General features: G+C 44.9%; 1 protein-coding gene across 1 annotated transcript in view; it reads right to left on the bottom strand.

Moving 5' to 3' along the window:
- Positions 1-3,034: 3,034 nt before the first annotated feature.
- Positions 3,035-18,695, bottom strand: part of MAN2A1 (mannosidase alpha class 2A member 1) — a 208,106-nt gene continuing 192,445 nt past the window's right edge. The window contains exons 21-22 of the mRNA XM_055565880.1: positions 7,605-7,715; positions 3,035-5,845 (exon numbers count right to left, since the gene is read on the bottom strand). Of these exons, the coding sequence (XP_055421855.1) occupies positions 5,693-5,845; positions 7,605-7,715 (264 nt within the window). The 3' untranslated portion in view covers positions 3,035-5,692. The remainder of the gene's footprint in view (positions 5,846-7,604; positions 7,716-18,695) is intronic.

The raw sequence follows: 18,695 nt of genomic DNA, 5'->3' as shown, positions 1-18,695 counted from the left end.
TTTAGTTGTTTTTCCTACCGGTGTCTTAGACATTACCACGTGCTCTAGACCAGTGTTAATACTGTAGACACACGTTGCTTTTCAACTCAAATGAGCTATTCAGTTCCTTACTTGCATGCAGCACACCTCAACGTTGGTGGACCACACGTGGCTAGTGGCCACCACACGGGACGGCACACGTAGAAAGAACCCTGCTGTTACCACAGCAACGTTTTACTGGACAGATCAGATCAGTCGCTCAACAGAAGGAACCATTTTCAGTTCTTCAGGCTTGCTGTTACGTCTTTCCTTATTCTGGCTTTTATGGAGAACATGCATATTATTTCTACCTGCTGAAGTTGAATGTATCTTTTAGGCACTATTTCAAGCCTCTCTCTTCCATGGAACCTTTCCTGAAATTAAAGCTAAGTGTGCTTTCTAAAGTCTGCACATTTGTTTCTTCTCAGCAGTGTATTTCTTACTGTATTTTGCTTACTTAGGATCCAAAGCACCCTAGTATCCAACTCCCTTTTCTCTGCTGTTTCTATGGGGTAGGGGGGTTAAGGGTGGGCTATTTCTCACATGTTTTGCCCACGTGACTCAGTTGAACTTAACTCTACCCCTAGTCATCGTCACTAGGATATTAGCAAGATGACCGCCAGTACTGTCGATGCCGGGACCTTTGCTGAAAGTCTGAATGAAGGTGCTCTTACCAGTGGGGTCAGGAAGCCAGCTGGGTGCAGGGCTGGCTCTGCCGGGAGCCCTCTTGCCATTACACGTGCAGCCCTTGCCTGAGATGAGAACTCAGAGGAAAGCAAAAAAGAGAACAAACCACATCCCGGACGACATCACCCTATGGTTGGCTACAGCTGTATTTGGAGTTCTGTCCACCCTTGACGTTGTACTGGGGACAACAAATCACTTATTTTTGCTCAAGCCGATGTACACTGCAGGGGCCTCACCCACTACAGCCGCTCTGCAGCCACGCCTGGAACCATTTACAGTCGCAATTGCCCTTAGTTGGTTTCACATCACAGCTTTGCAGGAGTAATGCAAGCATATGCCCATCTAAACTGCATTTTTCTTTACCCGTTTTTAACTTTCAAACGGTTTGGCATGTTGATAATCAAATAATACGGAGCCAAAAAATTTTAATCATCTGATGATTAAATTAGTATTTTTATTCATATTTCTCTAGGGTTTTACAGCTCAGTGTATATATATTATAAATTGATTAGTCTCTTCACGTTGTCAGTCACCCAAAACAAGTATAAACTTCCTAGTTAGTGTGTATTCTTTGCCTGGCTAACACATATGTATCTCCAGAATATGTATCCCTTCCCCTCCCCCACTTCCTGGCTTTGAGGAAATTCCCCTAAAGCCACTAAGCTGTGTGCTGGCCTGGCCGGCAGGCTGGAAAACGTCTTCAGACCCCCACCCTTCCAGCACGCCTTACCTTCCGCACCCGCTCGCACGGACCTTCTGTGTCACATCTTGGCTCCCTCGCATCTCATCTTGGAGTGCTGGACTGTGGCCACGACCTCCCCTCCTTACTGGGCCAGAAGGTCCCCAGGCACAAGTGTTGCTGGGAAGGCTCCTGAACCCCAAACTCAAAGCTGCCCCCAAACCCAGACGTGGGTTCACCACCACCCCCGCCTGCCACTCGCCTGCTAGTGGGTTGGCCAAAAAGTTCCTTTGGTTTTAAAGTACAAATAAAGACCCATTTTTCGTTTTCATCAAGAACTTTATTGAACAACGTACTCACCGCTGTTTTACCCTACTACGTTCTGCTATTTTCCAGGCAACTTCATAATCTCATCTTCCCAAAACTTTTTATCTTTTTGAGCAAACAACTGTTTTAAGTGTGTTTATGGTTTTCCAGGGAACTGAAATTTTTTCCATTAGGAGAATTCTGTAAAGACAAAAATAAATGGAAATCCAAAGGTCTGGAGAAATACCTGGATGAATCAGAACTTCCCGGCCCAGCTGTAACAGTTTTTGCCTGGTCATCAGAGAAACTCGTCTTGTGCAATCCTGGGGGGAGATGATGCGTTTTCTGCTGACCAATTCCAGATGCTTTTCCTTGAGTGCTGCTTTCAGCTGGTCTAACTGGGAGCAGTACTTGTTGGAATTAATCATACTGCAGCAAGAGCTCATCAAGAGGACTCCAATCCCACCACATATAAAACATCAGCTTCTCTGGATGAAGACTGGCCTTCAGGTGTGATTGGTGGTGGTTCATTTTGCTTGCCTCACAATCTCTTCCCTTCCACATCACTGTACAGTATCTATTTTTCATCACCCAATACGATTTGTTTTAAAAACAGAACATTTTTATTACCTTTCACTGGAGAATTGCATGTGGAAAGATGGTCAAGAAGGTTTTTCTCTTTGCTTACGAGGAACTCAGACATCACAGCGATTGACATAAGCGAGCTGGCACGAGTGCTTCTCAGTGCGTGGTCTGGGCATTCTGAGCGCTGCAGCTGCCTCCCTGCGGCACACGCTGACTGCTCTCGACGCCTCCACTTGATGGTTATCAGCGTCAACTGGTGTACATGGCCGTGCAATATTGTCCAGCAAGAAACAACCAGCATGAAACTTCGCAAACCACTTTAGAAAAGTCAGCTCAGTCACCACACCTTCTTCACACACCGCATAGATATTCTGTGTGTGTTTCAGCTGCATCTTTACCTTTCTTGAATAAAGCATAATATGCCAAACATGTTGCTTTTTCTTCCATCTTCATTACTAAAATGGCTACACAACAATCACCAATTGATTTTAATAGATGCTGATATGACAGTAGTCACAACACAATCTAACAAAATTGTTTTGAAGATAAAGACAACTAGATGAAGATAAAGCGCTACTAGAACCACCTTAGAGGAAAAAATGAATAAACTTTTTGGCCAACCCAACGGAAATGGACTGAAGGAGCAATTCACTCATGACAGAAGACAAAACAAGCCCTTATTCCTCCACTCTACCCACCGAAACATTTACTGTATCTTGCTTACAAAATCAGATTTAAGAACTGCTCTAGAGGACCACAGACATGGTAAGATTTATCTTTTATTAGATATCTTATATTACATATTCCCAAAAAGATATAAAATCTTCCAAGAGAAAATATCAAAACCTATTGATTTCAAGGAAAGCAACATAATCAAAATGAAAACAAAGATTTTCTTCCCGACAAAGGAATGTGGAAACATTTCAGCACAAATACAACAAAGACATGGGAAGGTAATTACAATGTTTTACAACACATTTTACAGCATTTTGTTTTAATCAGTATTTGCAGAAAACAAGGATGCTAAGTTCTCAAACACTGCAGTTATAACCCCAAATTAAATTTTAAAAAAGACAGAGAGAAAGTCATGAACTACTTGGTCAACTGAACATCTGCGATACTGAATGTAATAAAACCTAAGCAAACAAATACGCCACTGAGATCACAACTGAAGTGCACGGTTTGTAGCGTGTGCCAGGGACACTAAATTATTTAATCAGTTCTTGACCACAACCCAAAGCAAAAGCATCCTCTCTTCATTTCCCTGATGATTTATTCTAAAAATAAAAAGCAGAAACTTGCTGGTGAAAGAGAATTTCTGCTTTACCTGTGAGCAGCTGGTGACCACACACACTGAGTAAGACCCCGACGGAGCACAGGACAGACCCACCTCAGAAACCAGGGGTGGCAAGACTGCTGTTATTGCATCAAGAGTTTTTATTTCAACTGATCAGAGATTCCAGAACAATTAGGTACAACCACTTGAACCACAGAACACAGTGAACTCCTATAGGAAGGTTTTACACTTAAGATGCAATGAAAATACTGATCTTATTCCTGGGATTTGTGTCTGGCAATCCTAACGTCTGTAGATGTTCACAGAAAGTAAGTTTGTTTTTTGTTTTAGTTGTTTATCCCCCCAAAACAAGGAAGGAAACTTACAGTACATGTTTATTGCAAGAAATTACTCTCTTGTAATATCTTCATCAACACTAGTATTATTTCCTTAATGATTAAAGGCGAAAGAAGTTTGTGAACTTAATGGAACAATAATCTAAGGAGCTGCATCTTGACTGGAAATACAGATGATAACTAGGCTACATGATAAAACAGAACTGATGTTTTATTTCTGTATGAAGATGTTGGAATGGCAGGAGGTAAAATGGAAGTTTAAAGTCAGATAATACTAAACCTACTAGTTAACACAGAGAATTTTCAGCAGTGCACATAGTCAAGAATCCTTTCCATGCTAAAATGGAATACTCTAACTGTTGGTTTTATTTTAATGTCAAGTTAACAATGATCCCAAATAAATTTTATCAAAAGTACTGTAATGGCACATGGGTTGAGAACTTCACTTTGAGGTTAGCACGTACAAACGTCTGAAGTTCACTCAACAAACATATTCTCTAATACGATAAATTACGATGAGTTACATATAAGTGGGTTTCAAAACGGCCTATTTTAAAGCATTCTCTCTTCAAAATGGTGAACTCTTGTGAAATGAAAACAGTATGTGGATTCTGCTTGTTACAAAATCCTAGCTTCAAGTTGCAGTCTCCTTGGCAGCAGCATATTTTAATTAACAATATTTTTCTTCCTTGTTTTGTTTTCTGACATCTCAGTACATTCAAATAGTCAAAATGTTTAGAGTAACATCAGCACACATTTAATGGACAGATCAGCACGTGGCCAGCATTGTCAGGCAAAAGTTATACAATTTATGCGTCATGGAAAGTACCCGCCGCTCCCCCAGCCACTCCCCATCTTCCCCCAACAGTAATAATTTATGTGTCATAGAAAGTACCCGCCGCTCCCCCAGCCACTCCCCATCTTCCCCCAACAGTAATATGGACACCAAAAGATTTAACAAGACTTATAAAAAATAAGGCACATTTATTCTGATATGATCATTTTAAAATAGAAAACCCCTTCTCAGAACATCTGTATTCAAATGAGCTGTGTAAAAAGACACCTTGTGGTACCCAGAAGAGGTCATGGTACCTATGGAATCGCTTCTCCCAGCTAAGTGACAATGGAATAAATTGCACCTATCCCACATTGTCAAGTAATGAAAATATGCCTCTTTGTCTACTATTGAATGATTCAAAATCTGGTATTTCTGGAAATACTTACAAAGGGTAGGAAGGGAGGGGTCAAGTGGTAGAAAAACATGTAAAAGCAACGATATATATTATCAGGACTGATGGATTGCACTTTTCCACATATTTCAACACATAAAGTTCTTCTAACACGTATGAATGATTGCAACCATTTTGGCCATTAGCTATTACCCACCAGCTTTTTATTCCATTTTGGTAAAAATGGGTATTTTTGTAAAACTAACAAAGGGTCAGCAACATGAACACTGAGAACAATCTCTTTACAACCCCCAACATAGATATAATTAGTTAACATTTAACCTGAGATACAATCTGTTGAGAGGCTGTCTTTAGACATTTCTTCGTTTGTTGCATCAATTCATACTGATGATAGTAGTTCATGGAAGGAACTTAAGCAAAACACTAGTTTGTAGCATGGCTTTTTTTTCTCTCCTACTGTACTGGTTTAAGAAAAAGAATCACAGAATTCATGTCCTCACAGTAGCCAGAAGCTAAAATAATGTGCTTCTTATTGCACGTAAAACCAAGAAGTATATAAAAGCCAATGCTTTCCAATCCAAATCTGAAACCAGGTTCACCTCAAGTGGATTCGGAATGTGCTGATTTCCATGGGCCTCAAGTTGATCTCACTTACGTTTCGGGTGTCTGGCGGGGAATGCATCAGCGACAATGAGGAAGGTGTGATACTCACAACAGCGAACGTGCTGAAAAGCTTCTGGACCAGTATCTAAAGTGAGATAAAAACTACATGTATACAGTAGCTCTGAAGACAGATAAGTCGTGCATCTATATACTCAGTGCGAGAGAAAGTGAGAAGTATGTTTGAAATTGTCTTTTAGTGAAAAAGCAGGGGCAGGGGAGGGAGATTAAGTCCACCTCCACACACTTGAACACAGAGACAACTCTGAAGGGAAACTGGAACCCAGGAACAGGAGAAGGCTGTCTTCTGGACCCCTCTCAGCTGCTTAACAACGTATCGTATGCAAGGGCCTTTCTCAATGAAAGAAAGGACTCCTCAGACCAAGAGCTTTAAACACAGCCACATCCTCTTTCAGTCAGTATTCACCCCAACAGCGGTGCTTCTCCACCATCCTCCTGAACCAGAGAAGCTGGGAGACAGGCCCCAGGCCCCCCAGGAAGGCCCTCATGTAAGGGAGTCACTTAACAGGGTAGGAAGGCTATTTGGAAAAAACTACTCTCACTTCTGGCAGTTCTTCTCATCTGTCTCTCTGGGTCGTGTAACCCCCTTAAGACTCAACACCTTAGTGTCTGAGTACAAACGTTCATACCCAAGTGTCTCAGATCCTCACTGAGAAGGGAGAGAGTAAGAACAGTGAAACCAATAACAAAGATCCGTGCTCCCTCGAGCGCCAATGACATGCAGCGTGGGCAGAAGGAATGGACATGTCGCCCCAAGCAGCTTCAGGCCTCTCGACCGCCTCATTCTCCCCTCTTTCTGGAGCCTCTGCTATGCACATGCCAACTGTGTAGGACAGAATGGACTCCCTTGAGTCTGTCTGACACCATGTCTACGAGGTCTTCAAGAGTGGGTCAGCTAGCTGACTTGGTGTGGGAGGCCTGCCGGCATGCTGCAGACAGCCCCAGCCTGTCGGAGCCAGAGGCGTAAGGCTGGAGGTTCCCTTCCCTCCAAGAGTGGCTGACGAGGACCACCAGCAAGGCCAGCTTGAAGAGATACTGGAAGGTGCAGCTGGCGGTCAGTACTCAGCCTGAGGACCCGCTGGGCTGCACAGGGTGGACTCATGCACACCCTCTTAATCAGAAGATCCGGCCCTGGGAGACAACGGCCTGGGACGGAGTCCAGCTGCCCTGCAGGCCTCGGCCGACTCACCCCGCCGGCCAGTCTCACGTCCCCGCCACCCCTACTGCAAGCCTGCACCCGCTTTGTGTGTGTGCTGGTCGCTCAGTCGTGTCCAACTCTTTGTGACCCCACAGACTATAGCCTGTCAGGCTCCTCTGTCCATGGTATTTTCCAGGCAAGCATTCTGGAGTGGGTTGCCATGCCCTCCTCCAGGGGGTCTTCCCCATCCAGGGATCAAAGCCGGGTTTCCTGCACTGCAGGCGGATTCTTTACTGACTGAGCCACCAGGGAAGCCCCCACTGCAGTTACTTGGCCCCCGCAGGACATGGGGTTGCCTTCGCTGAACTGGATCATACCTGAGCCGTCTGAGAGGTGGGAATAGAGGGGGTGGGAAGAAGCCGCTTTGTGGGCTAGAAACGGAAAGCCTAAGACTCGAGGAGGCCCTGTCTTCAAGCATGCACCCGTCTGCCGGGGCAGTTTGATGTCGACAAGGAGAAGAGACTGAACACTGGACAGGCTTCCGTAAGAGGGAAAACTGGAGCAAACCTGAAGGTGAGCTGACGGAGTCCACAGAAAGGCAATGGACATCTCCTCGTCAGGATCATCTGCACAATGCAAGCACCTCAAATCACACTAGACCAACAGGAAGAACAGGCCTTCGGCTCACCTTTCCCTGGGTTGTGGAACACAGCAGCCCGGTGTCTCTGCTAGAGAAGCGGCAGTCAAACCCCTTCCTGTGGAGGATCAAGGCGGCCTCGCTGGAATGCTTGCCATCCACCTGTAAATGAGCAGACAGCAAGACGCCACGGGGACGCTGAGAGCGAATTCTGACCCCACTGCACACCCTCGATGTCCCTGTCCCCAGCCACAAATGCTCTTGTATCTTAAAGTGACTTCAGGCCCGCCCACTCCCATTCAGGCTCCTGGCGCAGCCTGCCCACTCCCCGACAACACTGCCTTCCCCAGGCGCTCAGCTGACCTTCTGAGAGTCCTTGGCAAGTCACTCAGGCCTCGGTTTCCTCCACGGTTTCTAAGGACATGGGCTATCTTTTGTCCACATGTTACATACTGGTTTGTCAAAGTTTCTTCAAATAAAGTGTTTCATTTTAACTTACTTTTAATAAATCCATCAACTGAATAAAGGATACCTGAATTTGGTCCTTATCTGGCCACTGATTGATGTATCATCCATCTTAAAACTGAAATATGCTTCTTCACTGAATACTAATTTTTGTTAATTGCACTAACATTTTTAATCTTTAATGTATTGGTTCATGATTTTTATATAAGAGAAATTTAAGTTGAATTAGTTATGCTTATCACTTGCTAAGCCAGCCACATTAGCTTGATGTATCATTTACATTCACATTACAGAAGCTATTCTTCTTGCTCAGGCAAAAAGGAAAACACTAAAAATCACAAGTCAGCTACAGCGATCAGTATACACTTTCTTGCAGTAAAATTTCTTGCTCCCAATACAAGTAACTGCACCCAATTGAAGTAACAATGCCTTGAATGCTTTAAGTCCTTGAACATTTACAATTATAACCATTTAATCAATTTTACATTTTCTAAACCAGGAAATGTTTATGATAAATAAAATGGATTAATAAAATCTTTGGAAAAGTTAAGCAATGCACACTGACGGTATAGACACATTTACTCTTCCTTTTTTTTTAATGTGACCACAGACACGAATATGCCGAGGTTCTTGATCAACCTTGAAAGTGAAAGTGGCTCATCTGTGTCTGACCCTCTGCGATCCCATGGACTATATACGGTCCGTGGAAGTTTGCAGGCCAGAATACTGGAGTGGGTAGCCATTCCCTTTTCCAGGGGATCTTCCCAAACGAGGGACCGAACCCAGGTCTCCCGCATTCTAGGTGGATTCTTTACTGTCTGAGGCACCAGGGAAACCTATGTCAACCTTCAGTCACCTCAGTAGCTCAGTCATGTCCGACTGTTTGAGACCCCATGAATCGCAGCACGCCAGGCCTCCCTGTCCATCACCAACTCCTGGAGTTCACTCAGACTCACATCCATCGAGTCAATGATGCCATCCAGCCATCTCATCCTCTGTCGTCCCCTTCTCCTCCTGCCCTCAATCCCTCCTAGCATCAGAGTCTTTTCCAATGAGTCAACTCTTCACGTGAGGTGGCCAAAGTACTGGAGTTTCAGCTTTAGCATCATAACTTTCAAAGAAATCCCAGGGTTGATCTTCTTCAGAATGGACTGGTTGGATCTCCTTGCAGTCCAAGGGACTCTCAAGAGTCTTCTCCAACACCACAGTTCAAAAGCATCAATTCTTCGGCACTCAGCTTTCTTCATAGCCCAACTCTCACATCCATACATGACCACTGGAAAAACCATAGCCTTGACTAGACGGACCTCTGTTGGCAAAGTAATGTCTCTGCTTTTGAATATGCTATCTAGGTTGGTCATAACTTTTCTTCCAAGGAGTAAGCGTCTTTTAATTTCATGGCTGCAGTCACCATCTGCAGTGATTTTGGAGCCCCCAAAAATAAAGTTTGACACTGTTTCCACTGCTTCCCCATCTATTTCCCATGAAGTGATGGGACCAGATGCCATGATCTTAGTTTTCTGAATGTTGAGCTTTAAACCAACTTTTTCACTCTCCACTTTCACTTTCATCAAGAGGCTTTTTAGTTTCTCTTCACTTTCTGCCAGAAGGGTGGTGTCATCTGCATATCTGAGGTTACTGATATTTCTCCCAGAAATCTTGATTCCAGCTTGTGCTTCTTCCAGCCCAGCGTTTCTCATGATGTACTCTGCGTGTAAGTTAAATAAGCAGGGTGACAATATACAGCCTTGACGAACTCCTTTTCCTATTTGGAACCAGTCTGTTGTTACATGTCCACTTCTAACTGTTGCTTCCTGACCTGCATATAGGTTTCTCAAGAGGCAGGTCAGGTGGTCTGGTATTCCCATCTCTTTCAGAATTTTCCAGTTTATTGTGATCCACACAGTCAAAGGCTTTGGCATAGTCAATAAAGCAGAAATAGATGTTTTTCTGGAACTCTCTTGCTTTTTCCATGATCCAGTGGATGTTGGCAATTTGATCTCTGGTTCCTCTGCCTTTTCATGGTTCACATATTGCTGAAGCCTGGCTTGGAGAATTTTGAGTATTACCCACTAGCGTGTGAGATGAGTGCAATTGTGCGGTAGTTTGAGCATTCTTTGGCATTGCCTTTCTTTGGGATTGGAATGGAAACTGACCTTTTCCAGTCCTGTGGCCACTGCTGAGTTTTCCAAATTTGCTGGCATATTGAGTGCAGCACTTTCACAGCATCATCTTTCAGGATTTGGAATAGCTCAACTGGAATTCCATCACCTCCACTAGCTTTGTTCATTGTGATGCTCTCTAAGGCCCACTTGACTTCACATTCCAGGATGTCTGGCTCTAGGTGAGTGATCACACCATCGTGATTATCTGGGTCGTGAAGATCTTTTTTGTACAGTTCTTCTGTGTATTCCTGCCACCTCTACAGTCAACAAAAACAAGACCGGGAGCTGACTGTGGCCCAGACCATGGACTCCTTATTGCCAAATTCAGAGTGAAATTGAAGAAAGTAGGGAAAACCACGAGACCATTCGGGTATGACCTAAATCAAATCCTTTATGATTATACAGTGGCAGTGAGAAATAGATTTAAGGGACTAGATCTGATAGATAAGGGTGCCTGATGAACTACGGATGGAGGTTTGTGACATTGTACAGGAGACAGGGATCAAGACCATCTCCATGGAAAAGAAATGCAAAAAAGCAAAATGGCTCTCTGAGGAGGCCTTACAAATAGCTGTGAAAAGAAGTGAAAAGCAAAGGAGAAAAGAAAAGATATAAGCGTCTGAATGCAGAGTTCCAAAGAATAGTAAGGAGGGATAAGAAAGCCTTCCTCAGAGATCAATGCAAAGAAATAGAGCAAAACAACAGAATGGGAAAGACTAGAGATCTCGTCAAGAAAATCAGAGATACCAAGGGAACATTTCATGCAAAGATGGGCTTGATAAAGGACAGAAATGGTATGGCCTAACAGAAGCAGAAGATTTTAAGAAGAGGTGGTCAACCTTACTAGGGCATAAATTTTTAATGTGCTACAGAGACATCTTTTCTGAATAGCTGCCAGCATTCCCAACACTGATTTGATTTTAATGTGACTGAACAACTTAAATCTGTCCTCACCTCAGACTCTTGGCTGGAATAACCTGTTTTATGACATTTTACACTGGTATTTTACAGTGGTACTGCTAAAACATTTTTTTGAAGAAGAAAAAAACATAATTTAGGGATTCTGAGTCATCACAGGACCATATAATACACATAGCAAGTTGAAGTAATATGATAAAGATTCCTAATGAAATTTCAAACAATTTCATAGCCCCTAAATAGCATGAAAATAGCACATTAAAAAAAACCTTGTATTTAGTATGTACAGAAGGATAACACTTATGCCAATTTTGAAACCCTGGAACGCTCTTTTATTCTTCCTGAGCGCCAGTCTCCTCGTCTGTAAAGTGGAGCTAACGCATGTGGGCTCTCCTCACAGTCATGCTGCGAGCTAACCCCCTGAGAACACTGTGTAAGGCAGCCCAGCTCGTAGGGCAGGCTGCGCTAGTGCAGAGACTGTAGAAATGAGAGGGTCACCGTCTGGGCTGGGAGTCAGACAGCCTAAGAGCTGTAGCCTACTTCTGCAATTTACTAGCTGCTGTCAGCAAAACTGTTTTTCCTTTACCATAAAAAAAGAGATAAAAAGAGGCAGCATAATAAGGACTTAGCCCAGGGTCTGGAGCAGAGAAAGACCTCGATATATTATTATTTATATCAACATCATCCATCAAATAAACTGGTTATTTTCATAACAGTTACAAGTTAAACAATATTCTCTTTTAACTTCTTATTCACAAATTTATTTTATTGGCATCATAGCTTTGTAACTAAGGAGTCAGAATAGTCCTAAATTATATGTCCAAACTATACATCAAAGTCCTAAGAGTTCTGATTCAAATTCACAAATTAGATGGCCTCTTAATTAAATTCCAAAAGCACTTATCACTATTATCCTTGGCATCTGGCCATTTTAACTCACTGCTGCTGCTGCTGCTGCTAAGTCGCTTCAGTCGTGTCCGACTCTGTGCAACCCCATAGACGGCAGCCCACCAGGCTCCCCCGTCCCTGGGATTCTCCAGGCAAGAACACTGGAGTGGGCTGCCATTTCCTTCTCCAATGCATGAAAGTGAAAAGTGAAAGTGAAGTCGCTCAGTCGTGTCCGACTCTTAGTGACCCCATGGACTGCAGCCCACCAGGCTCCTCTGTCCATGGGATCTAGACCATCATTAAAAAAAACACTGATAAGCAGGCATTGTGAAAATTTCTGCAAAACATTTGTCCTTGGAATAATGACTGTATAAGGTCTTTAGCAGACTGAAGATGACCAAAAAAAAAGTGGGAAGGGAGACACTTTCAGGATTCTGCCAGTGAAATTTAATTTTAGATAAAAGGTTTAAACAAACAGTACAAAAGTGGAGATTAAAGTCATAAAAATTAATTTTCACTTATGGGAAAAAAGTTTTACTTTCTCTAAAAACTTAAATTGCATCATTTTTACAAGGACTAAAAGACTAATAAAATGGCATTCATCTTGTGTAAGTTTTTAAAAATCAAATATTCATGAAAGGATCAGTTTTCAAACAAAAATACCTGAGGCAAAGGAGCAGTTTTTCAGTTTCAAAGTCTGTCTAGACATTTTATTTCCAAGAAAACTGTTTTTTAAAGTAGGGAAACTGTGATTTTAACTTGAATACGTATGCAGGAAAACCAGTTACCCTCAAGTAGTCACAGCATACGCTCTAGGAGAGTAAACAACTTTTGAAAGACCTCTTTTTATATTCATTAACACATTAATGAAATCCAGACCTCAAAAAGGGGGGGGCATGGGGAAGAAAACTTATAAATTTGAAACTGTATCATCGCTGTGCTGGGTGAGTGTCAAACTGTCCTTGTAGAACAGATCACCGTTGGGGCTAAATCACTGTGTGGATGTTCCCAGGCTGTACCAGGAAAATGCACTGTAGAACTTATCTCAGAGGAAAAACCAACACTGAGTTTCTAGACTAAGCAGGGCTCATAAAACTTCTCCAGTGACAGGGGAAGGCTGGGCAAGAAGATCTGACTACAAGTGAGGTCGTCAGGCTCAGAGAAGGCTAGCCTGGAGGCATGGGTTGGCTCCAGCAGGAACCCTCACCAACGGTTGATGCAGCCTTCTTGAGTATTCCACTATTACTGAGCAGGCAAGAAGAAAGCAAGCCGGGTATTGCCCAGCGCTGTCTGCACGGTCCCAGGCAGAGGGCAGTACCAGGCAGCGAGCAGGGGTCTGGAGTCAGCCTCTGAGCATCACCACTCCCTGGCTGTGTGACCCCGAAGGCTTCCCAGCAGTCCCAGGCCAGCCCATTTCCTCTTCTACACAGGGGCACGGACCCCGCCTCCCCTCCTCGTGCTGCCGTGAGAGGTAAATCAGGCTCACAGAAAGCACTCAGTGCAGCACTTGGGGCGGAGGCGGCTTTAGGTACGTCATACTGGAGCGACCTGAGAAATCAGCAATAAACTATATAAGGAATACACATCAAAGATACATCAAAATTTACTGTGGCAATAAACTTTAACTTTTTCCAATTAAAAAGAAAGTGCCACTATTTTTATTTCAGTATTAGTAACAGCAAAACTGCTGATGACTGAATGATCACAGTTGAGAACCTTGTTAAAACTTTGTGCTTACTATGTGCCGGATGCTATTCTACATGCTTGACAACTATCAATTCATTGGAGCCTGACAGGGCCTCTCTCGGGTGACACTCTCACCACCGCCTGGCCACTGGCGAGGACACTGGCGTCGGAGGATGCAGGGCCTGCTCTGAGACAGCTGGGCAGCGAGCGGAGGCAGTGCCCCTGGCCCAGTGGGCCCGGCGCCCAAGCCTGCACTGGCGCAGCTGCGTTCTCTGCCTCTGCTCTGCTGCGGATTGGTGCAGACCGACACCGGCTTGAGGGGAAGGAGGAGGATCGCTTTTGACTTGATAAAACAAAAGGTTATCAACTTAAGGAGATCACTTAAGGAGACTTTCCAGCTTCTGATTTCAGGCTGGAAAATGGGAGTATTTAATCAATGGTTCCAACAGAGCTAAAATCATGATTTACTAACACATTCAGAAAGAAAGGTTTAGAAGTTATCATTTCCACCCATTTACAACCTGCCCAGCCATCCACTCATCCCATTTTAAAAGATTTAAGGCCACCCTGAAAATCACACCACATATGACAGTCTCTTCTAAGCAAAGGAACAGGCAGATGCTCCTTCCGCACGGTGGATGGCAACTCTGCAAATGACAGTGGAGCCGCTCCTGTGGGGTTCACAAGCCGTAACTGCTGCCAACTGTGCAGGGCGCCTGTGGACACGCCGCCTCCTGAGAAACAGAGGGGCCCGACTGTGGCGGGACTCTCCAAGGAGGCTGTGACCCCGCCCTCCTCGGGGACGTGCCAGGCACGCACAGACGACGCCACGGCTCCAAGCTGCTCAGATTCTTTGGCGACGCCAAACGCCTCTCATATTTCAGTGCATTCTGGCAGGTGGCAAGGCTAGAAAATCTCACACTGTGTTACAAGTCCTGAGGCAGGAAATAACCAGTAGAAATGCATTTTCCAGGGCACTTGTTAAGATGTCAATAACAGTTATCCTGTTTTAACCAACAAGGTAGCATGACAGAAAGAAAGGGGAAGGTGGATGGGTGTCCTCAGATACGTACAACAAAGAACATTTTTTCCCAACAATTTTCACCTTTCCAGAAACTAGGGAGATCAATAAAGCACCAATGAATTCTTTTAAGAAAGGCAAAATAAAGTATAAACCTTAAACTCCCTCTTACAAGAAAAGGAGGGGGTGGTGAAAACAAGTTGAGAGAGAAGACTTTATTCAGTAAGTGGTGCGGACATTGAAATGACTGGTTAACTCTCTAGAAGAAACGGTTAAGCCCAAACCAAAATAAATCCCATACATAATAAAGAGTTACATTTAACACATACAGATAGAGAGGAGAGATACACAGACAGATGTCTAGGAATGAGGGCTTCCCTGGGGGCTCGGATGGTGAAATGGCCACCCACACCAGGATCCTCATCTGGAGAATTCCGTGGACAGGGGAGCCTGGGGCCTACAGTCCACTGGGCCACAAAGAGTCGGACACGACTGAGTGACTAACACTTTTCACTTCACATCTACAGATAAATGAAATAAAAATATATTTGAATATAAAAGCAGGGAAAACAATCTGCAAGAAGAGTGGATGTAGGTATCACTGCTCAAAGCATTAAGGCAGCACGGCTCCATGACGCTTAGCTAAACAGCTTAATCAAGTTCCTCCTCATCCCTGGAAAATCAGCATTCCAGACGGAACTTTCCATTCTCGCTTGATCCATGGCTCATCCTCCCATGAGATTCTCCCAGCATCCCCTCTCCCAAGGCTCTCTTCTCCCTGAATCACTTCCCTCTCCTGAGGGTGTGGTGTTCCCAGTTAGTGCACTTGAGTGGTACTCCTATTCCCCAGTTTTCAAACCTTCACAGAAGCTTCTTTTTGTAACTCAGGCTGTTGATAGCACAAGAAAAGGGAGTGATGAAGAGAAGAGAGTTGGACACCAGATACACAGGATGAGAAGGCTAACGTTTAAATTCCTTAACAGTGGCTGGAGCACACTGGGCCATACAGCTGTGAGGCAGGGTTTTAAGACATGTTTGTTCTCCTCTTCATCTGACTACAAATATATGACATAGTTAATTAAAAAAAAAAACAAAAAAACTATAAACTAAAAAAGCAAGATATGTCTATGTAAAAACAAGCTCATCTATCAATATAGAATAATTTTTGAAAACTGGACCTTTTTTGTTGCTGTTTTGTTTGTTTTTCTGGAAAGCTGGACTTTGAGGGCAGATGTAGTAAATCTCGAAATCTTAATGTGACCCTCTGAGATCACAGTCAGCACCCAGGTTCAGAAGGGCTGGTTGTGGCTCCTGATTCTGCCATTCACAGGTAGGTGATTTAATTTTAACTATTTATTCTAACCCTTACTTTCCCAATTCAGTAAATGCAGATAATAGCAATTTCTAGAATCACTAGGAGAGTTTTTAAAAGTTACTAATTCCTAAACTCTCCACCCCAAATCTACAGAATCAGAATCTCAGAGATGAAGACATCTGTGGAAGTCTTTTCTATAATCTCTCTGGTATCACCTGGACACAGTGAGTTTGAGGACTTTAGCTAGAAAAGCTGCTAACTTCAGGGGGTTAGCAGACCCCCCAGGTTCCACGTGCTCTCTGAGCTTTGAGCACACAGAGCCTGCCTCCACCAGGAGTGGGAGCCCAGGGCTGGAGCAGGGAGCCCAAGGCTGGAGCGGACAGCCTGCAGACAGCGGCCTGGAGCAGGGAGCCCAGGGCTGGAAGGGGAGCCTGCCTGCAGACAGCAGCCTGGAGCGGGGAGCCCAGGGCTGGAAGGGGAGCTGGCCTGGAGCGCAGGCCGGCAGAGGGCCCCCATCATGCTACGCAAGGAGGGGTCAGGCAGCAAGGGCGATGCGCCCTGTTATGTTACGGAGGTCTGCAGACACTTTCCTCATGGGAATACTGTGAGGTGATGGGCCAAGGCAGATCTCCAGTCTTGCCTGGAGGCCAATCTCTCTTTGAAGTAAGGCCAATTACTTCAGTGGGAAAAATGCACTGCAGTCTCTAAACAAAGAGCGCATTATTGCATGCTGGGAGATGCCAACACACCAAAAACAAGAACACAATCCAAAATGCCTAGCTCTGGCTTCTGGATTGAGTCACTTTTGTCTTTCTTCTAGTATAACCATGGAATTACTCTGGGTACCTTTTAAGTACTAAGTTTTCTTTGAATGAATACGTACATCAGCGTCCTTCAATGATTACTTCCCCATTATCAGAGATTAGGGGATGGAGAGCAATTCTTTAAAGAATCCCTTCGGATTCCTGGCAAGTTTTTAAACTGTTAGAAATATGTGCTAAGAGTCAAAGACTAACATAGAAATTGGAACCAACTGATATCTAATGTAAAACAGCCTCAAATATTTAGTTCTGATCACGTGGTTAGGCATTAACTTACGCCTATGGCATTTCAGTCTTCATTCTTTCTGGTCAGACTGTTAAATCGCTTTGTATTTCCTCTGCTAAAACCCCGGTCTGCACCTGTGTTGGCATGTACTCTAAGTATCCTCAGGACAACAATGTATGTCTACAAAGAGCTTCTGTTTCCAAAAGCTCTCACGGCATTATCTCACCCGTTTCTCATATCAGACCTGAAGCAGACATATCTGCCATCAGGCCCATTTCATACATGGCAGTGGAGTCCGTGGGCACGCAGTGGGCATGCAGCGGGGGTGCAGGCGGTCCGTCTGCCCAGAGGTGAGAGGGACAACGGGACCTCACGTGACTGCAGCCAGTGGGGGCCAGCCTGCAGGATCCACGGCTATGAACCAGCTGGGGAAAGTGAAGCATCAGTTGTTCAGTCGTGTCTGACTCTTTGCAACCCCATGGGCTGTAGTCCTCCAGGCTCTTCTGTTCATGGGATTCTCCAGGCTAAAATACTGGAGTAGGCAGCCATTCCCTTCTCCAGGGGATCTTCCCAACCCAGGGATTGAACCCAGGTCTCCCACATTGTAGGCAGCTTCTTTCCTGTCTGAGCCACCAGGGAAGCCGAACCTGGTGGGAAGTGGGGTTTATTTTGGCTGCACGGTGCTGGCTGCGGCCTGGGGGGTCTTGGTTGCCACGCGCAGGCTCTTAGGTGCAGCATGCAGGATACAGTGCTCTGACTAGGGCCTGAAGCCGGGCCCCTGCACTGGGAGTACAGAGTCTGAACCACTGGACCACGGGCCAAGTCCTGGCAATGGAATTTTTAACCACAAAACTGATTAGCTCTATATCCCAGGAAGACAGCCAACAGGAGGAAAAATGAAAGAAACAGGTCACCACGACAAAGAGGTAATCTGGAAAACAAGCAAAACCCTGGAGGAAAAACCCTGCACTCTACACCCAACCTCCACCTGCAGAGGGACAAACCTCCCAGAATCAGCTGGGCTGCTCCCAGAACGCCGTCACAGGAGAGACTCCCCGAGGAGGGAGGCTAAGGAACAGCAGCCACCATGGACCCGAGAGCCCTGGGCGCCTTCCGCTTGCTAGTGCCCTCCACCATCCCCGCCCAGAGGGCGCGGCCGGGGGCTCAGAGGCTGGCGTCTCCACTCTCTCCTATCTTTCTCTTGAGCCCAGGAGTCAATGACAGGTCACCTCAGAGAGGCTGTCCATCTCAAGTGTGTTCTTTCCCTGAGTCAGAGTAGACCCGCAAAGACCACAGCAAAATCCTAGAGAGAGTGCTCTCAAGATACACTCGCTCAACAAAGGGTTACACAGTACCTACTGGGTGCAGATTCTGCTCTCAGAGGGGGGACACAGCAAGGAATCTCACGGCTCCGGCTCCTCCATTCTGACCGGCATCTCCTGCCTTCAGGCCTTCCGTGTGCTTGTAACTCTTCCCGACGACTCTATCCCCAGAAATCTGCGAAGTCTCCTATTCCCTGACTTCCTTCAGATTTTCACTCCCGTATCACCCTTTCTGCAATGCCTTCTCCAACCGTCCTATTCCAACCACCTCCTGAAGGTGCTCGTCCCTCCTTTTCCCCCTTCAAAACAACGCTT

The sequence above is a fragment of the Bubalus kerabau genome, chromosome 1, assembly GCF_029407905.1.
Source record: "Bubalus kerabau isolate K-KA32 ecotype Philippines breed swamp buffalo chromosome 1, PCC_UOA_SB_1v2, whole genome shotgun sequence".
NCBI lineage: Eukaryota > Metazoa > Chordata > Mammalia > Artiodactyla > Bovidae > Bubalus > Bubalus kerabau.
This window is presented reverse-complemented; position numbering and strand designations above follow the sequence as displayed.